The 25,163-nt window shown below is 37.4% G+C and overlaps 1 protein-coding gene across 1 annotated transcript in view; it reads left to right on the top strand.

The window, feature by feature from the left end:
• The window catches only part of PDSS2 (decaprenyl diphosphate synthase subunit 2), a 127,786-nt gene that overhangs the window by 69,763 nt on the left and 32,860 nt on the right, over positions 1-25,163 (top strand). The window contains exon 3 of the mRNA XM_019473579.1: positions 13,248-13,446. Coding sequence (XP_019329124.1) covers positions 13,248-13,446 — 199 coding nt within the window. The remainder of the gene's footprint in view (positions 1-13,247; positions 13,447-25,163) is intronic.

The following is a 25,163-nucleotide window of genomic DNA, read 5'->3' as shown; positions in this document are numbered from 1 at the left end:
CACCTGTCTAAGCCGTGAGCCGCCAGCTTCTCTAGGAGAATGCTGTGGGAGACGGTGTCAAAGGCCTTACTGAAGTCCAGGTAGACCACATCCACAGCCTTTCCCTCATCCACTAGGCGGGTCACCTGGTCATAGAAGGAGATCAGGTTGGTCAAGCAGGACCTGCCTTTCCTGAACCCAAGTTCATATCCTTGCAGTTGGTTTTAGTGCAAATATTTAAATATTTTGGTTAAGTAAAACACAGAATAGTCAAAATGATTTTTAAACCATGTTGTGAAATTTGTTACGGAATAGATACATGAAATATAATTGGAGTATACTTGTTGTTGAGGGCCTGTAGGGCAAATCTGGGTAATCCTGGATGGATGGGCATCCTGGGTGGTGCCTGCTCGTTCCATAAGCAGTCTGGCTGACGCATGCTGCCATCATAAGGGAAGGAATCTTGGTCATTTCCATAACAAAATATGTGATTTTCTCCATCATCATATTCCTTTTGATTTCTGCTTTGGTGACAGCACTGTCATCCAATCCACAAATTAATCCTTTAGTTCATACCTCATCTTTCGAGTTTTTTCATCAACATACCTTATTCAGTTCTGAGTCTTACTGTCTTTGCTTGCATCGTGTATCCTACCATTCCATTTTTTCCAAGGCCATGCTACAGCAGCTGTTGCCAAAGCTTTTGATCACCTCCTATCTTGCCTTTTTTAGACTCCTGTTTACAATACCTGCAACTTGCTCACTTCAGTAAACTGAAAAGAAGATCTTTATGCTAGCTCCATTTTAAATTCTTCTTTTGGCTTGCTCTTCTTCCACCCCATCAGGTTCAAATGTCTTATTTTTACCTTCAGTTTTTAAAAATGTAGTACTGCTGTTTTAAGGAAACGGTGGTTCTGTTGTTTCGAGACCACTGGTAGTTGTGCAGAGGTGGGCTTGCTTGTGATCAGCTTTTTTAGAATTGGCCACTGGTCTTCCATTTTTGAATCAACATGAGAGAATTTAAACCTACTCTGAATTGGCTGGAAACTTAGAGTGAAAATAACTATATAAAACTTCTGCATAATGTTTGCTATGTTCTGCTCAGACCTTTAAATTAGCCTGGTGCCCTTTGGATTTTATAATGAGTCAGGGGCTTGCGTTTGTTTCACGTTGCATAGGTTTCATATTTGTTTCATACTTGCTGGTGTCTGCCTGCAAAAATGCCACCTTGTTGGGGTAAGTAGTTTTGCCAGTAATAAAATGAACTGTACAAATGTCAGGTAGTAGAACGAACTTGATGCAAAATATTGTTGTTGATAGAAAACTGTTTACTGTATTTAGTTATCAGAGTATCTGTTCAGATATCATAGACTGCATTGCCTGGAATGAATGGAATTCTTTTTAATTTTTTAAGCTTTTTTTTTTTTAAGAGCCTATTAAATAAAACATGCTTTTTATGTTTCAAACAATTGCAAAACACGGATAAGATTTATTGGCTAGTTTAACTAGGAAATTATCTAGGTGGGATTCCCAAACTGGAGATGTGCTGTTAACACTGCTCCGCGTCCTTTAGCCACTGACTAAGCGTTCACTGAGGATGCAGGAACTTCAGGCTTGGCTCCCTCAAGTATTTGAAAGGATGCAAATCCCCAGTACTACTCTGTCTGAATTTCAGAAAAATCCTCTTCACACAGGGATATAGGACACCTAGGTCAGGAATGCCCGAGTATGTAATGTCGTTTCCCTCCCAGTAACTTTGTGGAGCAGGAACTGGAGTCCAGATGTCCCACCTTTCTCTCCCGTAATCTCCTGGAGACTGGCTGACTTTTTTCACTCTTTTGCCATCTGGCTGAATGAATAATTCAGCATTTTGTGTAACAGCAGAATAGCTCAGCAGGAGTGGCTGAGGAAGGAGGTGTAAGGATACCCTGGCCTTGTGAGCCGGGTGGCTGCCTGATGCGAGACCCAGATTTTCGGGTGATGCTCTGCATGCTTCAAAAGAGGAGCTTGGACTGAAAAGCCAGTTCTCTGCAGTCGTGTTGTCAGGTGGCACGTCCAGTGCTCAAGTCCTCCCTCTCTCTCGCAGTTTTTTGACTTCCGAATGCTGGCTGTCACTTGGAGTTTGGGAGACATCTGCATGTTTTTAAGCGATAAACATATCCTTGCTTGTGCTGACAAATACTCACATTTGCCCCGTTACATCTTTTCACCCACATACCTTCCATCAACACAGAAAGGCAGGAAAATAAATGTTTCCAGCAGTCATTTTCTAGCTGGAAATCAACATATGCAGCTGGGTAGAAAGGTACTTTAAATCATATCTTCTAGGTGTTTTCTCAGAGATGGCACTCTAGTTATTTGAGACAACTGTTTTTCCAACCCGCTGTGAAATATGAGTTGCCTTTTGGACACTTAAATATTTCCATGCTGTTAAAGCACCAAATTGAAGTGCAGATGAGAAAGTTCAAAGCCAAGGCTGGAAGTTCAGTTTCAACTTTTAGTTTTATGACTTTTGTCACTTTGTGTCACAACCTAACTGTTGTTTTCACTTAGTGTTATTAATTAAGTAATATAGAGTTTTCTCATTTAAAATAGGCTATCTTTCTTCATGGCAAATGACAGTGAATTTCATTCTTTTTAGTATCCTGTGTTAGATAGTAGTTGAGAGAATAATAGATTCCAGGGACCTTTGATCCACCATTACTGTAAAATAAAAATGCAACTTAATTTTTTTTTCCCTCTGACCGTAATGATTTTAACCTTGTGTACTAATTTGAATGGGCTTGTGGGGGCAGAGTCTTAAATGAGACACAAATGAAGGAAAAATTACTAATGCTGCCACTGTATATCTAATGAGCACTGTGTAATAAACCATAACCTCTTCAACATTTCTGTGGAAAATGGTGTGATTATTTTGGATGGCTGGCCCTTTGTGTATGGCTCATTACCATCTGGCATAATGTGTATTGATATAGCCTGTAATTGTCAACTCTTATTTGACATGCTGCCTTTAATAAATGTGACTTGCATGGCTAGAACCCCCTAATGGTTATATGGAAAACTGTAATTAAAGAAAATATGTATACTTAGGTAAAATACACACCCTTATATACATAAAATAATTTTGTAGATGGCCTCTGGTTTTCTTTATCTCCTGTTCTTTGTGGGAATACTTGCATGTATTCCTGGGTTAGTACAGCGCCAAATACATCGCATTGCCAATGTGGATACCTAAATGTGTGAAGACAGGCATGGTTCCTGAATGTAGGTTGTTTCCTCTTGCAGAACTTGCTTAAAATGAATTTTGAAATGTTTATTCTCTATGTGCAGTAAGATAGAATTAAACTCAATATACCTGTGGTTCCCAGCCTGCTGGTGGCTTTGGATGCTTCTGTGCTGGGAATGGGAGGTAACTGTAATGGGCAAAGTGGCTCTGGTTTTGATGTGTCTCCTGAATAAGGTTGCCGAAATAAATGCATTCAGAAATCCCAATGCTGAAAGCATCTATACCTCCTTAAAAGAAAATGGGATGCTGGCCAATAGTAAGTTTTCCGATACAGGGACAACATTAACTGCTGCCAAATCTAAGTTGTCCTTTGTTTATTTTCTGAAAAGTTTCCTTCCCTTGGCTTTATGGTTCATGAATACATTAATAACTAAGAGACATCATTTTGCTAGTCAGATTGGCTTGCAATATAAAACAGGCCATAGGATTTCCCCAACTTTAATCAGCTCTTTAAACTTTAATACTTGTGCTTAAGTGGGATTTCATCAGGTGTTGTCTTCAACTTTGCCAGTGTTGGAGAGTCCAGCATTACTCTTTGTAATAGATTTTGGAAAGTGCCTTCACCTGGATCTTATTTTATCTTTGCTTAATAATCTCGAGTATTTTCTTCTCTTGAATTTGTCTTCTGTGGTGTAGATACTTAAACCTTCTTGAAATAGCTGTGACCAAGTCAATCTACAGATTCAGTATCAGCCTTCTCCTTACACTAAATAGATTTAGTTTCTTGCTTTGTATGTTTTCTGTTACTCTGATTGTTAGTGTAACTCTTCTCTAAACTTTTTCCTTCTTTCCCAAATTCTTCCTGAATGAAGTTTCCCAGTAATGTTTTTTACTGGCATTGGAAACCCAGGGTTGACAGAAACACTACTTTTGCTATTATTCTTCCCTTAAATCAACAATGGATCCTATTAGCCTTTTTGACCACAGCTGTATCTTAGCCGATTATCTGGGATGATCTGTTCCTTCACCCTCCTTCCACCCATTTCCAAATCTTGAGTGTTTTCTTCCCGAAAGAGTCCCTTGTCCTGTATGTATGTGGTCTGCTTTCTGTAATTCTAACTCCGATCTTTTGATTGATCTTTTTTTGCAATGCATATTTTCACTTGGGTAAAGCATATTGAACCAGCTCAGTTGACTCTGTATTGAGGATGATGCATTCTCTTTGCTGTTTATCAGCTATGTCATTCCTTTTCTGTTGCCTTCCCTCCTGAGTGCCAGTTCTCTGGACCTACTGACTGTAAAAATCTTAACCACCGCTGCTGTTCATGAGCATTATTATTCACTGCTGGACTAGAAGATATTTATATCTTGTCATGTAAATACATTGCGTAAAAATATAACAGGCTTTCTAAAATCCCTTGCTTTTGTGTTGTTATGTTTCTGCCCACCCTTACCTAATGGACCAATGCAGTTCTTAAAATTCTTCGTGGCTTTGAGGGTTTTTTAGTATATCCTTTTTAAATTGCCTTTGCTCAACTTCCTGTCCATCTCTGCATTTTCTCGTTCGTTCCTTTATCAATTTTCTTCCTTGCCTAGTTTCTCTGATTTGCATTTGTTGCTATCAGTTTTCCAGTTTGTTTGAGCTAGAGAGGGAGGGAATTATAGCTGGTTTGGCTTTGTCTAAGCCATGATTTTTTGGCTTTTTGTTTTGTTTTTAATCAGCTTAGTCTTTTTAACTGGGGAATTGTGGCTTTTTGGTCAATATTCTTGAATAGTTTCCAAAAGCTATTCACGTTTTTCTGTTTAATTTATTTAACTGATTCAGCTTGTTTTATCATTGAAAATATCACTTATGTATAGTCTTATATACTTCTGAATGTTATATGTCATTTTTATAAAGAATGTTTATATATTGCTATGGTTTTGATTATATTGTTTTCATATAACAAATGTATTGAGATCATGTTCACTTGTACCTGAATTTTTAGTTCTGATATGAACTCTTTGTAGCAAATTAAACTTTTAATAGAAAATTCAAGTTGAATGCAACATTTCTTGAGCTAGGAAATTTCCTTTTAGAAATTCAAGATAGTGACAATACATTATATTGCCGATATACATTATTCAAAGTAAATTCTCATGTAGTATCTGCATATTTATTTACATAATGACAGAAGTAGCTCTTTAAAGAAGTAAACATTTTAGCTTTTGATGTGACTTAATATAGTACTTGATATGGTCTACATAGCTGTTAATATAACCTGTAGTGAACACCAGCTAGAATTTCAACTTGTCTTTTATTTATTAGAAGTTTAAATCTTGATAATTGCCTTAGAAAAAAACGATACTGCATTTGACAGCTTTACTTCATTTTGAAAATGTGAATCTTCCCATTGGGATAACCAGTGATTTTAAAATGGGAATTATGGTATGTGATGTTAATAAATTTGACAATATGCTTATAAATTAGTAGCTCTAATTTTTATTACTGATTTCTTTACATCAGTGTTCAAGTAATCCAAGAAATCTCTTTTTCCAGAGATCTTATTACTTTTGTTTTTTCTTTACATCTTCAGGTGAATACTCTTGTTTTTTCTTTGGTTTGATTTGTTAAGTTAAGCTAGCCAGCCCTCCTTTGAAAAAAAGAAAAAAAAGAAAAAAAAGCCATAAAACCTTAACTGTAAAGCCACGTTTTTTAACAATATTTATGTAAATACTGGCTCATGTCTCGAGTCTACTTTTTCTTCCCTAGTGTCTTGGTTTAACCTCAGTCGGCAACTGAGCACCACGCAGCCGTTCGCTCACTCCCCCGACCCGGTGGGATGGGGGAGAGAATTGGAAGAGCACAAGTGAGAAAACTCGTGGGTTGAGATAAAAACAGTTTAATAATTGAAATAAAATGATAATAATAATAATATGATAATAATAATAATAATACACAAAGCAAGTGATGCTGTGGAAGGAAATTAACTCTATCCCTGCCAAAACCAGGACACCTAGCAGTGTAGAAAGGGTCTCTAAGAAAAAGAAAAGTAATTGATGTCTCCCCTTTTTAACACTTTCTAGTGCATGTGAAATCTGTAATAATGGAAATAGGATGTGAAGCTATTTAAGTTTCTCATATCCTTGTGAATTGAAAGGGGAATTGCTGTGACGGTGCCATCCAGGACAAGAAAAATATACTGTGCTGTAGGTTGTGATCACCGTTACTTTGCTGGCCACTGATGCCAAATATAGGAGTAAGCCAGACAGAGCCTCCAGACTCTGAAGTTCACCCGTTAGGGCTTCATTTTGCTGGGAGATGATGATGCAAATGTGGATTGCTCGCGGTCCAGTGCAGGCAGCTGGCTCCAAGGCTTGAGGGCTCCTAGCTACACTCTAATGACACGGTGGTGGCCATCTTTGCACATCAGTGGCACTAGTTTGGAAACTGATACAAATTGGTTAAGTTTCATGTTGCTGTCTGGAGTACAAAGGGGGAATTGGCTGTTCTGTGGTAGGCCTAAATTAATTATCAGTGAAGTCAAGACTGCCAAAACCCTTCTTCATAATTCCTGCATTAAGAAAAGGAACAGGAGCCTGACTTCGAGTGCCCCTCTGCCCCCCTGCCGACCACCCACAATGCTTAGGGAAAACTGGCTTGCTGAATTCAAGTGAACATCTGCCAACTAAAAATCACAAAACATTTTCAAATCCTGTAATGGGCTGAGAGAAGAGCTTACTAAGACAAATTAGGAGGAAAAGAAATTAGGCAGTATTCAGTGGTGGGGGAGATACAGAACAAAAATGTAAGATCTTTTCAAGAATAAAGAAGGAAAAATACATGAAGGAGTATAGGTAGAAGTTTTACTTCAAAAACTTTGTGATGCTAGGAAGGGAAGGAGATGAAAGAGGTAAGATACGTAGCCAGTTTAAAAATAAATTCATTGACAGGAATGCAATTAAACTGCATACTCAATAAACTTCATAGAATTGATGTCTTTCAACTTCATTTATCTGTCAGGTGGAAGATGCCCCTACAGTAGCTTAGTGACCAAGATAGGAGGAACCACAGAAGTCTTAGTCTCAGACCTTGTTAAAGGATAGCAGTGGGTAGATATTTTCTGCTGGATAACAGATACATGAGTCACGGTCATGCAATGAATATTTGGTGCTGTGCTTATGTCTGCTGCTTTATCCTGAACATTTTTCCTGTTAGTGAAACCACCACACCTGCCATACATGTTGACTGGTTGAAACACTCCCCCCGCCTTTAATTTCTTGTAAAAGAGACTATACACAGAAGATGAGAATGAGACTTTCCATCACCATGATGCTATTTGTTACTCACTATACATTGTTCCTTTAATCATGGTTTTATTAACCATGGCATTGACTTTGACAAGTGAATGGAAAAAAGAACTGTAAAAATCGCTGCCCTTTCTTGCTGTGTAACTAAGCAGGTTATCTTGGTGCAGCGCAATGACCAGAGCATACAGGTTGAATTTGAATTTAGTGTATGCACCTTCTTGTCTTTACAAAAGTTTTTCTTTCGGTTTATTGGTCACAAAAAAAAAGTAAAATCAAATACCAAGGTCTGCCCAGATACATTGTCCGTGCTTTAGTTTGTTACTTTAATTCTTTAGTTAATCCTTTTTCATATGTAATTTTCTACTAAAGAACTATTTCATTTTTCAAATCATAGGTTTTCATAGATTATTATAGTTGTCACTAAACTGGAATAGGTGCTGGTATTTTTTAATGTATTTATTCTTAAAAAAAAATCTTGAATGTAAGGCTATTCATCCAAATTAATCCTTTGTGTTTTGAAGGGAAGCTATTGGGTTGACAATCACAGAGAAAATGTTCAAACCTTGGGTGTATACTGTTGGTCACTTTAATTCAGAGGTTCAATGATAAGAGTGCTTAAAGAATTTTTGATTTATTAATTTCATTGTCTTTGTTCATTGCAGTTGCTTTCAATGCTGAAAATTTTAGAACATGGATTTTAGTGTCTAATGTAAGTCTTTGGTCCGTTTCTGTGAAATACTGTGCCTACCGTTAACATTTTAAATTATTAAATGGTTCTTTGCATAACCTATCATCCTTTGAGAGGGCCAGTGTATTTCTGACAGCTGATAATGAAAGGTAAACTGACTCAAGTTTTCTTGCTGTTACTGAGAGCTTGAGTTTCCATTGCAAATATTGCAGAGGAGTGTTTAAGCTGAAGTACTCTTTTGTTCACAGCAATACAATTGAGCTATTTAATCTTTCTATTTTATCATATGTTTTGCAAAATGCTATTATTTCTTTTTAGAGTAGGACTTGAAATTAGGGACTGAAGTCACGTATAAGAACTCCTCAAGACATTGTACTGGCTAATGTTTCATAGCTGCAAGCCTTTAAAGATAACACAAACAACAAAGAGGGTATTCAGGATGACAGGAAGGAATTAATTTTAAAAGGTTGCACAGGAAATTTGCTATCAAAACCTATTTTATTTCCACAGAATTTTGTTTCAATATTTTGCCAATCCCCCTTGCCATTTCATTTAGTTTTGTGTAGGCTTTAAAATTTGTGTTGAAATCTGCGTGAGATGTTAATCTCTGTAATAAGACCATTAGTAATGGTGATACTGTGATGAGGCAGACTCCCAGGCATACAAATAGGAAATTTTAATCCAAAACAAAATTGTGAAATGTGTTTTTTGAGATAGAAGCATATTTACAAAGTTTCTCCATTAGTTCTTTATTTTTCTCTGTAGATGCGGTGCCTGTATGAGTGTGGGGTTTCCATAAAACCTGTATTCCTTACTTTAGCATCGCAGCAGTAGGATGTTGCAGCTACTGCATTAGTTTATAAGGGCAGATATAAAAGATTTCTTGAAGTCTGCTCAGCAGTTTATCAAAGTTCACCAAAACATACGTGAATGTCAATGATCTGTGTGACTTCACTGGGGGAGGGGAGCAAAGAGGAAGGATAGAAAATGCACTTGTTTTTCTTGTTGCAGGATCTAATTATCTATATAACTTAATTTCGCATTTTTTTAGTATTTCCCTGCAAGCTGGTGTTTCACAGTCCTAGAGTCAATATAGCTCCAATTGACCTTGCTGGAGAGTTTTTTAATTACATGTGAAGTTAGTGTTTCCTTTGTACCTTCCAGGATGACATGTGCAGCTTGAGGAGCTCATAACCTAAGGGATACTTTATAGCAAGCATTTTACAGAGATTTAGGTTAGTTACACTAGTGCTAAAAGTGCAGGAACAAACAGTCAAGAGCAGAAAAACAAGAGGCAGCTTACATGCTGCTCCCTTTTACACCACAGGCAAGAAAAGTCTGTGAATTAAGATTTTCATGAAGTAAAGACTAGGGCGAAAAAAGAAGAGAGCCGAGAACAAGTCTGAGGATCTTAACAAAGACTGGAAGAGGCGGGGGGAAAAGTATTCGCTGAAGTGGTAGATGGTAATTGACTTGAAAGGGTAATGAGCCAGTATGTCCTGTTGTCCTGTTTACAGAAACAGAGGTTGTGGAGTCTCCATCCTTGGAGATATTAAAAAGCTGCCTGGACGTGGTCCTGGGTAACTGTCTCTAGGTGGCCCTGCTTGAGCAGCAGGGTTGGACCAGATGATCTCCAGAGGTCCCTTCCAACCTCAACCATTCTGGTATTCTCTTAGTTGAGGGGGGGCTGTGTTTCACAATTAACCCTGCTTAAATAATGCACCTAACAGCAGAACTTGTGCCTGTTTGACTGTGACCCATAAAAACTTCTTAGTCAGATCCCCCAGGTACTGTCCAAGCCTCTGTACCACCCTCTTTGGAACAACATTAATGCATGGGGGTTGATTTATGGAAGGGGAGAAGGAAAAGGAGATTAAGGGACGTGTGGAGCTCAGAACAGTATCGTCTCTTGAAACATGATGTCTGTAAGTGGAGTCTATGGGGCAGTTGGTGGTGGTTTGCAGGGAGTTCTTCCTTCAGTGGCGAAGGCCATGAAGGACAGATGGAAGTATTTTAGCATTTTGTGAAAAAGCATTCCTTATTCTTAGCCTGCTTCTATTTAGAGACTTCGTGTATTTTAAAAACATTGACTGTTTTCTCAGTACTACCTTGCTATGTGAGTAATTCTTGTGGCAACCACTTCTTTGTTGTGTGAACATGGGCTCTGGAGCGGGAACAGGATGGAAGCAGTAGGAGTTCGTAATCCTGTTGCCCTGTTGTTTCTGCTCTTGTACTCTGTTGTATGTTGTTGTAAGTCCACCATTATATAAACATTAATTTTTTGTATTTTGGGATTAGCTGCTTTCAAATACAAAATTATTTAATCACTGAACTGTGCTTCAGATTGAGAAAGCTGTATATAGTATTGCTTTAGCCATTCAATAGCAACTTAATAACAGTGGGGAATTTTTTGTTGGATGTTTTAGAGTCATGTCAAGAACCCTCCTGTATCCGTACCAGCACTGTGGACTTCTTAGTTGTGCCTGGTTATTATGGGGGTTATCACAAAAAAATTTAAGAAATCTGTTGCCTGGGATTTCTGCAATAGCTTTGGTTCTTATATTTTTAGTTTGCTAGAGAGAGAGGGTGGAAGAGCGGTATATAAGATCAGAATTGGATGCAGATTATCTGCCTAATATGGTTCTCGTTAGCACAAATAATATGAATACCGTTTGGAGAACAAACGGATTACAGAAAAAGAAATGAAAACATCCAGATCCCCAGCATTTGGAAAGCATGACACTGATGTATTTGTGTAACCTTTTCATGAAGAGTGATGCTGAAGTCAAAGAGGGGATTTTGATTTCCTTCATTAAAAGCTTATTAAATGAAGAAATAGGACAGTCGTCGTTTTGCTTCAATGGTTGGGGGTCACAGAGGCGGGCCTGATCTCCTCAGGATATTAATGCCTGCTTTCAGCTGGGGGAAATGAGCCGTCGCTTGAGTTAGCTGCAGCTTTATGTGCTCGTCACGAGGGATCCCCATATGTCCTGGGATCTGCGGCAGTCGGAAATGGCAGAGCTCGGCAGCAGGGAGCAGAGGGCTCTCATTGCTATTCATAACAGGTAGCTTGGCTCAATCTGCCCAGAGCAAGTCTGTTTAATGTTGATCAGCTGTCCATCTGATAAACCGAATTGATATGGACATTTCCTCCAAGGGCTGCCCTGACAATGACAGCAGGAGCATCGGGATGTCTTGTTAGTCTTTTTCTCCGAGCTTGAAATTTTATTAACCCTTTGTTAGAGCCGAGCCAAGCGTGATTACAATACTGCGGCTGTAGGTTGTGCGAGTTTCTCCCTCGCCTCTTTGAAAAACAGCATCAACCTTCAATTTCGTTGTCTACATGGAGAATGGCTAGCTGTTTTGTTTTCATGTTGTTTTTCTCTGCATGGAGCAAAAACTGAATTATAAAGGCAGCTTTTAAAACAGCTTAATTTTTTTGTGTGTGACAAAATACGTTGGGAACCTCTGTTTATCCTCTCCCCTCAGCTCGTCTATCTTTTGCATGCCTGCCTGGGCTGTGTGGCTCTACTAGCTCTTCTCTCTTGCTAATTGGCACGGATCACTGGCCTGAAACAGTTGCTGCTGGGGCTCTTCGCAGGTCAGATATATTTGGGGCAGAAGGTTACTTTAGATTAATATCGTTTGGGACGGTTGCAACACATCTGCACTGTCCAGAGGAAACAGTATTAATGTACTTGGTACTGTGCCGGTACTGAGGCATAATCTAACCTGAGCATGTATCAGCCAGTATATGCATATGTGAAGGCATGGAGCAGTTGGTTACTCAATGAATCAGTGCTTGGCCACTTTTGAATAAGCACAGGGACCATAACGTGCCTTTGTACTAGGTTGCAATTTAATTTGAACTTTAAGGCCTTTTACTCATCTGTCTAGCTGAGGGCATGCATCACGTTTTTGCTCATATGTGAAGGAAGTCTCCATGACATAAAGGGAATTGCTTGAGTCAGAAAAGATGTGAATGTGCTGAAGATTTCATAAGAGGGGAGCCTGTGTGTATCTAGGCTTGCAGCGTTAAGAGAATGCTCCAGTGCGTTGCTCCGTTCCCCCCCTCCCCTTGTCCCTGCTCAGTTATTATGTCTGTTCATCGCCCTGTTGTAGTTCTGAGCTAAGGTGACATCTCTGGGCTCCTTGGAGTGACAGTCGCTAACTATCGGGGGCTACAGGGTTGAATTGCGGGAGGAGGGGAGGAGCAGGCTGTGCTAATGACTTTTTTTCATGCCTTTTCCAAAAAATGAAAATAAATGGAGGGCAAGCCTCTATGGGATAACCTCTGTGGCAAGCCTCTCACAGGGATTTGAAACCCCTAAATTCAGAATGTAGCACACTGTGTGTTGGAATAAGAAGTGATTTGTAAACCTATCCAAATAAAATTGGGTCTGCCTCTTTGCTGGACAATCACCTTTGCTTCTTCTGACTAAAACAACCAGTGACATATCGTTAGTACAGAGTTTTAAAATGTTCAGCTGTTTCTCCTCTCCCCCCTACGCCCTTCCCCCTTGGTATTATTGAACTGCAAGGTATCCTGTTATTAATTTAACTCTAATTTGAGCAGTCATTGACTGCAGCATTCTTACGGTGTTCAGATCGGCTTGCTCGCAACTCCCCTGCTGATACGTCCTTTGTTCCTTCCCATCAGTACTTTCTGCTTGGCATTTTCTTCATGTCAGTGTCCCTCAAGCTTCTAGAAGACAAAACAAGAAAAGAAAGCACCATGAGGACTATATTGATTACTTAGATTCCCCCCCCCCCCCCCCAAAAAAATTTTTCCCCCCCCCGAAAGAATTCAAACAAAGGACAGTGTTCCTCCAAATGGAACCTGTGGTACCCGCAGCTTACCTGGAAATACTTAAGAGCCTGATGAGATACTTCTCTCTGCTTAACACTTCCTGGTTGTGGCTTCTAGAAGTAAATAGAAGAGCTACATGACAAATAATAAAATATCTGTTTACTACACAGCATGACCTGTGTGTTTTTTTCCCCTAAGAATCTATATCTTTATTCATGGCGTCAAAAGTAATTGTACTTTTTCTTTGCTTTCAGTCAACGAAGTCTGGCCGAGATTACGGAACTGATCCACACTGCCTTTCTGGTGCATCGTGGCATAGTAAATATTGGTGAGCTCAAGTCATGCAATGGCCCGCTGAAGGATATGCAGTTTGGAAATAAAATGGCTATTTTGAGTGGAGATTTTCTTCTAGCAAATGCTTGCACAAGCCTTGCGCAGTTGCAGAATACCAAGGTAAAAAGAAAAAAATTCTTCTACTGCCAGAGCAAGTAACTGTAAGTGAGTCTTCCGAAAGAGAGGTCCTTTAAAAAATCAGCAGTTATGATATGTATGTATGTATGGAGCACGCTTTAAAAATAAGCATCCTTACGTTCTAGCTGTAGATGGATTGACAGGCTGCTGCTGTTGTGAACATGTTTACCGCTGTCCTATAGAATTACTGTGGTGAGGCCTTTAGTATACATTCTGAAGCAGTGTAGCCATAGGTAGTAATGGATGAGTGGTTAATTTGGTGACTTTAACATATATGCAGTGGCATCCTCGTGACATGTCGGAGTACAACACCTCTGGCAGACTGCCAGCTGAAGACATGTTTGGTTTGTTATTTTGTTTTACCTTGTGCTTTGTGAAAGGTTTGTCTGTCTTACGGAATTCTTGGGGGAAAAGGCTTTATTTCTTTGTCTACACAGCGCTCAGGTGACTTTTTACTCGTAATGAAATTGTTTTGTTAGGCATGTGGTCTCCCCTGAGTATTGGATTGCCCTATTAACGTGGATGTACTGGCTTCTAAAGGGCAGCTGTGATCCAGCTGCTCAGCCAAACTGTTTGAAACTTTACAGGGAAATGTTTTTCATGACAAATGAATTGTATGTATGTATGATCTTAGACAATGAGACTGATGGAGACCTTAAGAGATCATCTCTGTAGTCGGTTCTTCTTTTCCCCAGACAGGATCAGCTACACCAAATCATTCTTTACACGTGTTGTCTAGCTTGTTCTTAAAACCTCTCGTGGTGGAAAGAGATTCCTGGGCATCCTTGTGCCAGTCTAGTGTAACACCTAACTACGTGTGTGGCTGAAGAGCTTAGTGTGCCATTCCAGTGGAAACAGAGAAGGATTCTTCTTTGCAGGGGTACTTTTTATATGTCTGAAGATTGCTGCCATATCATAATGTAAAATAAATGTTTGTCATGCGTGCAATTGTCAATAATCAACATCGTTTTAATCCCGAGCTTAAGGAGTTTATTGTTTTTAGATTCTCATGCTAAAGCTCCTCATGATGGTAGTTGAGTATTTCTGTACTGCTTTGATCATAAGTGTGACAGTTTCTCTCAAAAGTGGTGTCATTTTGTAACATAGAGCTGAGATTCAGGAGAAGAGACAGAAAATTAGATGTCAATCTGCTGGAATAGTGGGTTAAGCCATTATGGTGATAACTGGTAGCAAGCATTAAAAAAGTTTTAAATGGTGCAAAATTTTAGTCATACCATAACCAAAATGGGGTGCAATTGATTTTACTAATTATTGTTGATTTGTATCCGTTCATTTTTTTTTAGTACTTAGTAAGATTCTCAAGACAGACCAAAGGATTTAACCCTACATCAATTTTTTGTTTCAGCATAAGAGGAAACTTTTATAAAATGTAGCACCTATTACTTTGCATTTAGTACATCATTAAGTATTGCAGCAGCAATGTATAATCCCTGAAGGCTTCCCAGGAAACAAGTCTACAGTAAAATGAAGCACAAGTGCAAAGAAATACTTTTTTTTTTTTTTTTTTAAAGCAATCATTATACTGCATGTCGGAAAATTCTGCCAAAACATTTTAGCACTTTTTTTCATTTTTCTGACATCTAAATACTTTCATAGCTTCTACATACGATAAGTGGGATGCCATTATGGAAACTGATTGACTTAGTAAATTATTCTTTTTCATACGTCTAACCCTACTAGCGAAGTTAGAAAAATTGAAGTACAAGCTATAGAAATCTCTTGACAGGTGCAATGATTTAAACATACTGTATTTATTCTTTTGTAAATGATGAATTTTCAAATCTGGCATCTGTTTTTCAGCAGTGTGAAATAACTGTGACTTTTTTCCTTCATAATGTTTTGTTTTCTTTGATGTACAAAGTAAAAATCACAGTACCGCGCTTTTGCTGGCATTTATTTGGTAGCTCAGCAAATTGGCTAATGAAATGAGCAGCGTTGTATTGTACATGGTACTGACCATGCTAGGCTATAACCTCTATAGACGTGCATAGCTGTTGTATAGACCGGAATTTAAACTAAAGGGGTTTTTAACATTAACTGAAACCACTGCTACCAAGATAATTTTATTGTGCTGTTAAACTCTTGTCTAAGCTTGTGTATGATGCATTTATCTCTGTGCTTCTCTCGGGGCTGACAATTAGATGTGAAATTCTGTAGTCGTAATGAAATGCAGAGCTATTTTATAATTGCCAAGGGTAAAATTAGCAAAGTCAATTATTTTCCCTTAGGCTTTTCCCTGTAGATATTAAAAGGCTGCAAGGTAATTGCCTTAGGTAACACTTTGATTTTTAAATAACATTAAATATAGGAATTGTTGTTGTTATTTCATAGTAATTTTCCTCTTCTTGCTACAGTTGTGGAATATAACTGTAATGACGTTAACAAGATTCAAGGCTCAGGGTTTGTGTTTTTGGGGGTTTCTTTTAAACAAGTGCTGATACTTCTCGTATGTTTGCTAAAGTTATGCTAAAGAAGGGTTTGGGGGGTGTTTTGTTTTTTTTTAATAAAAAGGTACAAGGACTCAAGATTTCTTGAAATGTCAGTTAGGAAGTCTCCTGTAAGATAAATTCTGCTGTTGTGCTATTATGAAGTCATCTAAAATTTTGGGGTTTGAACACACATAATAATTCGGAAGAAAGCATTCACATTTTCTACTTTGTGAAATTAATTTTTTCTTCAAAAAACTTTTACAGCTACAAAGAATTAGATTGATCAGATCACGTGTATTTACAATTCTTTTGTATGTTCATGTTAACTTTTTGATCACCCTATATAAACTATCCTTTTTTTTTGTCTACTTTGTATTTTGGATGGTGGCTTTTCTTGGCCTGCTGATTATGTTGTTGACTGAAGATAATATGGATACAACCTTACTTCAGAACTGCATCCTGTAGTAGATTGGACATTGCTAATCCATGGATTTTAGAACAGAATTGAGCCCCAAGAGGAATTGGGTTGGGATCTTTTAGTAGCTGGTATATCAGCAGTGGGTATAGGAATGGTGAACCTTTGACAAGGAAGGGCATGGTTGGTTTTTGCTACTTAAATAACAACACAGTAATGCCTGGTAACGTGCTGATTTATTGGATTGGGGTATGTTTATATGGGCTGATGGGGTTATTTTGATAGGTTTTCTCATTTTGAGGTTGCAATGTTTTGATACTAGGATTGTGATAAGATATTTGTAAAAGTCATCATAAACATGTAGGTGTGGGAGAGATGGAAAAGTAAATGATGTTTGCCTAACAAAATAAGGTACCTTCCAACTATCTTGTGGGGTATGTGACCATATACAGTTTTAAATAAATATGTGAATAAATTATTAAGAAGTGTAAAAGGATATATTTAAGGGTTGGTTCTTTGTTGCCATCTGAAGTTAATATATCTTTAACATTTGTAAGCTCACTTTGCCTAGCCAAGGGTGTGAGGATGAAACTGCTAACAGCAAGTTTTGTTGCATGGAGGTGCTTCTTTGACTCTGGTAGCAAAAAGTGTTAGTTTTGTCTTTTATATCTGCTTAAGTAATCTTCACTTCTTGTAATATTTTTTAGGGTGGCGTTCAGATGCAAACATAGCAAAAGTAACAAGCATTAATTGGCATTTTTGTCACCTGTCAGCCAGATATGTGATATGGACATTTTAACACAAGTGATGGGTGAATATTGACTGCGATATTATCAAATAATATGCTTTTTCAGGGTATATCACAGATAAGTTAGAAGAAACCTGTTGCAGTGTTAAAGCTGGAGCCTCCTAGAGCATCTGAATCATCAGTTGTCTTATGAAACTATGGAGAGGGTGCATAAAAGATGTAATTGTGACCAGTTTTGATCATCCCACACTCAGAAGACAGTGATACATAAAACTTCAGAAGGATGAAATGACGCATTTTAGTGCAATGCCTACAGTAATGTGCTGATGACTAAGGAAAATGATAAAATAATCTGTAAATTCATTGCTTGCAACTCCATAAACTGATAGGAAGGTATCCCTTTGAATTTAAAAAAAAAAACCCACAAACCAACCAACCAACCAAAACCAAACCACCAAAAAACAACATATCCAAAACAAAAAATAAAAACCCCAAAAAAAGAGAAAAAAAAGCCTAGCCCAAAAACCTGAAATACATGTAATGGTAGTGTTTTCTGTAGTTCTTACTGAAATCTTAAGAATGACTCTATTTTTCCCACTATAATTCAGGGAGCTCTTGTTGGAATGATTAAACTGTTCACAGAAGCACTTCAAAATCTACAGCCTGAAAGCTTGGAATTGAATTTAAGAATCTTGTCTGTCAATGCAGAGCTCTGCCAGAAAACCACATTATAGAGCATTGTTTTATTAAGCATTATTTGTTTATAAATAAACAGTAGCACAGATGTAGTACTTATATAGTGGATGCATTTCCTTATGTTAAGTTTATGTATTCCTAAAGGCATAAACGTGGTGTTGACAAAATAGGCCTTGTGTTTGCATAAACACCAACAAGTTACTCATGTAAGTCTTCCTAAGTCTTCCTATTGCAACAATCTGAATGTACACTGTGCTTCATAAAAGAACTGCTTATCTTGAACTATGGTTTCTCCTTCTGTAGCATCAGTTGTGGTCCTATGGGGAAGGCTCAGTTTTGAACATCAGCGACTTGGTTCCTTGCTGACCAGTGAAGGATATGGAGAGTATTCCCTTTCTGGAATTATGCCAGTTGTTCTTAGGATGTAAATTGATATTTTTGAGAATTGACAAACAAGTCAGCTAGAATCTACACTTATAATTTTTAAATGTCTTTTAAGAAAGGTAGTACTTGTGTCAGGCTTTTTCTTTTTCTGAATGATGTCAAGAGAAGAACACAAACTTTTCAAAAAATATTTTAAGTATTAAAACAGTGAAAAATCATGGATTGGCTAAAGAAATGATTCCGAGGATCAGTGGCAGTTTTCTCGTCCTCTCTTCAAAACTGAAAACTTATTCTAAAGAACATGAAGAGTGCATACCATCAAGAATCCTGTAAGAAATATCCTTTCTAAAAGGAAATGTTTTGTTGCATGTGTGAAGGCAGCCATTAGCAGCCACTGACTTGTAATAGGTCCAAATTACTGTCCCTCAGAACAGCACTTTTCATTTTGTTTGAGGTGAGTAGAAGGTGCTTCTTGGTAAATGTAGTTGTGAGATGAGTTATTTTCAGAGCTATGAAAGTTATTTTGAAAGACCTATTCTTCATTGTTTTCTCTCATGGAAAATCACAACCATAAATACACGCTAAGTATATTTACATTATATTTTACGTAAAATAAACAAAGACCCTTAATGTGAATTTTCCTTCTGAGATTCAGTAGCTGTATTGATCAGAGAAGGCAGGATGAAAAAATCACAGAGGAAAGGTGAGAACCAGAAGTAATGTGTTTGCTCCCAATTACAGCGTTAATATAGAAAACTGAAGCTGATGATAAACCATTTTCAAATTGTGTATATATTTTTAATTATTCTTAACTCTTCACCTCTGCTCACTTATTTACTTCCTTTTTCTTCCCTGATACAAGTTGCTGTTAGAGATGAGTACCTTGAAAATTATCAGCTAACAGATCAGTTAGGTGACACTGGGGCATGAATTTGGTAAGAAACAGAGATCAGATTGGATTAAGAGACTCAGGTTATAAAGTTTGATAGTGAAGTTGAGTTCTTGAGAGAAAAAAAAATGAAGAAAAACAACCTCCAACATTTTTTCTAGAGAGCAGGATAAAGAGCTTTTCTGAAGTCCATTATCATGTCTGTCTTGCTGTACCTTCCCCTGAGGCACTGTTTGATGGTGGCGTACTGGACTAGATAGGGAGTAGGATAGTATCTACATTGCTAAGTATTTTTGTTCTAATTTAGTATTCTAGAGTGCCACAAGGGTGTGTCTCAAAACCAGACACTAGTGAAAAATATAGGTAAGTTTAAAGAGCTCTGAACTGATTTATGGAAAAGTACACTTAAGGAACACTGTTTTATCTGGGAAATGGGGGAGAAGAAAACCAAGGAAGAATTGTAATGTTTTTTAACCTTTATCCTAATATGGGATGTCAAAAGGCAACGCAGCCATCATGATTGCATTATTACAGAATAAAACTCTTCTTTGGGCAACCCTAAATAAGCAATTCTGTATCTTAAAATATTGAGATATGTACTCAGTATTGGCATACAACTTAGCATAGATTTTATTGGAGAATGCAAACACACTTTCAGTACTGAGAAATACATCGTTATGATTCATATGTAATTATGAATCAATTCTTAAGAAAACTGTTATTTGTTTTAATAATTTTTTTTTTAGGGTGCACCAAAACTTACTAATTTGCATCCACTTCTGAGAGGTAAATTTGGTTTTATTTTACCTTAAAGTAAAACATAAGGGATTGTAATTCGAACAAACTTTATGTCCATTTAATGGACGTGTATTGTTTTTTCTGCCCAATGTTTTCAAAGACAAGATTTCTAAGATGATGATTTCTTTACTAAAGTTTTGTTGGCAGTCGTGAAGTTCCTTTGGTAGCAAAAAGGCACTCTTTGTAATAGTTGATGAAAGTATTTAAGCATTAGGGAAGAAAAAAATCCTGTATGTTAGAGATAAAAGATGAAAATCTATCGGAATCAGTACTTGCTAATCAAATTTTTCCCAAGCTACTGCCTTAAAACTTTTGTCTAACATTCCTGCTGAAATTAGACCTAAAAGTTCTTGTGGTGATGATGATAAAATTGTAGAATGATGCTAGTGAATCTCCTAATTACTGCATTGTGCTCTTCCCATTGCCCCTTTTTGTGCTTGTGTCAGTGGAACAGTTCTTTAGCAAGTGCATCATTTGCCTTTGTTTTCAACAAGTACATTTGTAGCCCCTAAAATAACTCCTGAGCAAATGAAGCATTCGGTTTTCTGAATCTTTTATAGATTTTTTTTTTTCTATTTCACTTTTGCTGTCTATAACTGGTAATATAATTAAATATTTGTAAAATTTCATTACCTTAATGGCTGTGGTTATATGTTTGAAAAGTAATCTTTTGGAGAAGTTAAATTAGAGGATTAGGTGACACAGCTTATTAACTTATTAATTTAATTGAAATGATAAAAATTATACTGAATCTGTAATTGTGGTAATGGGTTATAAACAGTCTGCTTTTTGATCTGTAAGAGTTCTGTTGCATTGCAGTGAATGTCGGTTTTGAGATTACAACCGCTTAACCTTATTTTGATTCCTAATCAGTGCGTTCCTCAAATAGGTCTATCCTTTACCTTAGTGGCCTTTTACACCTGTACTGGTTTTAAAAGCTAATGCTTATGGTAAGCTTTCCCAAAGCTAAATTCCACTGGGGTTAGTATAGGTCTGTATTGAAAGAATTTATTTTTCTGTGGTTCTTGGCCATGGTAGTGCTGGAAAATGTTATGTTTAGATTTCAGTCTGTTTTCTGTCCTCCCACTTCTGCATGAAAAAATAGTTTAAAAAGAAGAAAAAAAAAGAAGAGTGATTTCTGCCACTTCCCTTATGGACATGTATGACTTATAACCAGTGTCTTGTAGCAGAATGACTGCTGCAAAACATGGAAGGACTGAGATTGAGACTGATATCAAAATACGTAGTCATACGTATCACTGTGAATCATCAAGTCTAAGATTGAAGCTTTTTCCCAAAAATATACTGCAAGAATATTTTGAAAGCACTGGGGCATGGAGCTATCAAGAACCGAATTGTGAGTGTTTGAGATTCTGTCTCAATGCTACGTTGACTGAGCAAGTAACAGTCTCAGGGAAATGTTATCCACTCAGTTCTGATGAATTTTCAATAGAATACTAAAGATTTTCATACTGGTTTGCGCAAAGTCCATTTAATGTTCTTGCCTCTGAATTGTCTTAGTAACAATTTCCTCAACTTGCATCTGAATTTGTCTTCCTCGTACTAGCAATCGGACACATCTTTCTGGTCTGCTGGGCAGACCAGAGAAGCAAAGTCAGTGTTTACTTCTTGAGTTCCTGAACCGAATACCTGTCATTATTCCAGAGAAATATTGTCCTCCTCAGAGGTAAAGCACACAGCTACTTCTAACACCTGGTTAAGTAGTTTGTTTTCTGATAGAACTACTGTATACCTTGTTCTAATTAACAGAATGGTCTGGAAAATACTAATATGCTATCTATACATGAAAGAGAGAGGGCTTTTCAGAGATGGCTCTTGAGCATCAATGAAGAAGAAAGTGAAAACTAATTCGAAGAAACTGAAGACAAAGCTGATTTTGCTGAGGGGAAAGTCAGAGGTCATCCAAGATCGCACGATATTCGCTGTACCTGGGAAATGTGTTCTGGATAGTTGGGGTAGCAGTATCTGCCCCTCTGTTGTTTGCTACCTTAATGTATGACACTGAATTGGCAGCTGTCTAGTGGTGAAGACAAATGGTTTAGGAGTCAAAAATATTTGCAGGCTTTTATATATATATATATATGCGCATATCATGTGTGTGTGCGTATATATATATAAAAATCAATTTCATTGAATGTTAAGGCCAAATTATGGAAGAAAGGTGGTTCTTTGGTTCTTTTTTTTTTTTTTTTTTTTAAAAAGGAAAAACCCTCCACTTTTCAAAGAAGAAATTGCCTTTCAAAGATTTGAGGCAAACATTAAAAAGTGGCTATGTTTGATATCTCCTTAACTGTTAACAAGAAACTGTATCCAAGATGTTGATCTCTGCCAGAATATGTAGGAAATGGATGTTCAAAAGAAAACAAAATTTATTCTAAGAAATTGAAGTAATGAAAACTTGTGGGTATGTGATGTTTTATTCTGCATGAGATGCACACTGTGAGAAAGGACTCTCAAGAGCCAGTAGTTCTGCTGCTTCATTCACCACCTACTTAGAATAGGTATTGCCACTGTCCAGGTTTCTTAAAGCAGAGATGTTCATTACAGCTCTTTCTTTCATAGCCATGAATAATCATCATGGGGGAATTAATTGCTAAATAGCTTTAGCTCGTACACAAATTATAAAATGAAAATGGATTTTCATAAAGCTGCGGAAGGTGATGTCCTCCATGAGTGATATTTGTGATGCCAACTTCATTCTTTTTATAGCTGAAGCAGTGGAAGATCACAAGTTCTGTTTTCTTGGCTTTATTTAAAGTCTGTTTCTTAAACATAATAAGATTCATATTGAGAGTGCATAGTAGGATAAAAAGCAATCAAATCTGTTTCTGGTGAAATACTGTCTTAACAGTATGATCTCAAACAGCTTGTTTTTTTTCTTTTTGAGTGACGACCTAATACATATTAACATCTTAGGACATACTTGGTTCTAGAGGTGGACTTTCATGACAAGATGGTTAATAAACAATTTTGCAGAAGGACTGGAGATCACAGTGGTTAGTATATAGTCAGCTGTCCACCTGGAGTACTATTTCAAAAGAGAATACACTTTTAAAAAGTGAAAACATATTTTTGTGATCATTCAGTTGCAATTCAAAGCTGTTAGCAATAGTGATAAGAATCTAAAATTTGTCTGTATGGCCTTTCTTAGTCTCCCAAGAACCTAACTATTCGTAGAAGGGAAATCTGTTCCCAGTATAATCAGTAAACTTAACCCTTCCCTAAAAGAGTATTTGGCACCAGCTTTGTAGCCTTGGTATTATTATTTCAAAGAGGAGAATAGTTATTATTACTGGTGCTGCAGATGTGAGTATGCAAAATCAGCTGTGGTCCTCCTCCACCAGCTGCTAGTGTGACAGAATGGTTGAGGTTGGAAGGGACCTCTTGAGATCATCTAGTCCAAACCCCGTGCTCAAGCAGGGTCAGCTAGAGCAGGTTGCCCAGGACCACATCCAGATGGCTTTTGAATATCTCCACAGATGGAGACTTCACAACCCCATTGTTTGATGCCCTCACAGTAAAGTGTCTTCATGTGTCCAGATGGAATTTCATGTTTTAATTTGTGCCCATTGCCTCATCCTGTCAGTGGGCACTGCTGAGAAGAATTTGGCTCCCTCTTCTTCATTCCTTCCCAGCAGGTGTTTATACACATTGTACTACTAGGAGAGGTTAAAAATATGTGTCTTGTAAATGGGGTGATAGATTATGTATCCTCCCCTCTTTTCTCACTGCAGTAAAGCTCATCTTTAAAATGAACCTTCTCAGGGTCAAATGTTTAGTAAAAGTGCCTTTACATTTGGAGTGGCTTCAGTGCAATAATATAGTATAGTGCATAAAATTATAGCAATTATGTAGTTGAGTTAATTGTATTTTTAAACAAAATGCTGAGGTATTTGACATCTTGTTGGCTAGCAAGAAGATTGAATATTTGAATGGACTGGAACTGGTGGTTAATATTAGTGTCTTGAAATTCAGCAGCATTTCACTTGGAGTCTAGAATCTGATTGCTGCTACTCCTGGTACAGGGGGCTGTTGATTTGCTAGTTTAACAAACATCTGCAGCTTCGTTTAGTTGATTCCATCTGTCAGATGCTAAATGATATTACTTCTGATTCACGTTTATTCAGATACAGTCTATGCAAAACAGTTAATACCACTTGCAGGTATAATTTCTGTCAACTTGGAGCTGATCAGATTTTTTTTTTATTCAGTTTAATCCGCAATTCATTAGTGAACATATCCCAGTTCAACAGTTGTCTGCACCAGCATGACTGGAAATAGTGTTTTATAGCCATGCTCTTCTGCCTCATGTATTGATGAGGAGGGTTTTGTAGCTACAGAGCTCTGTAGTCACGATACCTTCTTTGTTCACTGTTTTATGTAAAAGAAAGAGATGCAATGAAGTCATGCTGTCCAAAGGGGTCAGGCTGAAGAAATCATACTTCTCTAACCTGAGTCACTCATCAACAGTTGGTTGAGTGCTTCAGTGCAAGGATCTGCTGCATTGGATCTACAAAGATATTAACACACTGTGTAAGGTACCATGTGGAGGGAAAGAAGGGAAAACGATGTTTCTTCTGTTGGTTATCGTTAAGGAAAATGACTGAATTATGTACTTAAAGTCTTTATACTAGTGAAAACCCCTTCTGTGGATAGTGTTGCATCAGCATAAAAAGGTTAATTAACACTGTTGAAAATCCTTAAGACAGACTGACCTTAAGGTAGGTATTTGACAATACTAACAATATTCAAATTGGCTGCTGCTGATTATTTTGAAGAGTTTTTTTATGTCTAGGAAGTACCTTTTTATCAAGTAGTGGGTTTGGGTGATGTGTTTACATTGCATATTGTGTTTTGCTGCTAATTCATCATTAACAGAGTAAAGAAAACCATAAATATGTTTTCCAAGAGCATGTAAAACTTGCTAGAAAGCAAATCACTGTGAGAAGTCCTTTCTGTGTGTTTCAACTAGGAGAGGGACAGCTTCAAAAAAAATAGTAAAGCTCAGGATGATTTCAAATAGTAAATCCAATGGGATCCAATAAACATTACATTAAAAAAAAATTCTGTAGACTGGCACACTTAGTTACCTATATGACTAATGATGTTTGAGGAGATTACCAGGAAAGAAAATTGAATTCCAGTGTTCTTGGAACTCCTTAGAATTTTTGCTCCCTTTTTTTTAGGTATTATTGAACAATCAAAATCTAATTTCAGCTGTTTACTGAGTTTCGTCTTTAGCTTCCTAGTGTTGCAATGTTCCTGTGTCAAATGCAAAAGGTTATTTCATTTTAATAA

The sequence above is a fragment of the Aptenodytes forsteri genome, unplaced genomic scaffold, assembly GCF_000699145.1.
Source record: "Aptenodytes forsteri isolate BGI_AS27 unplaced genomic scaffold, ASM69914v1 Scaffold171, whole genome shotgun sequence".
NCBI classification, from domain to species: domain Eukaryota; kingdom Metazoa; phylum Chordata; class Aves; order Sphenisciformes; family Spheniscidae; genus Aptenodytes; species Aptenodytes forsteri.
The sequence above is the reverse complement of the archived record's forward strand: the minus strand, read 5'-3'. Positions and strand labels throughout refer to the sequence as shown.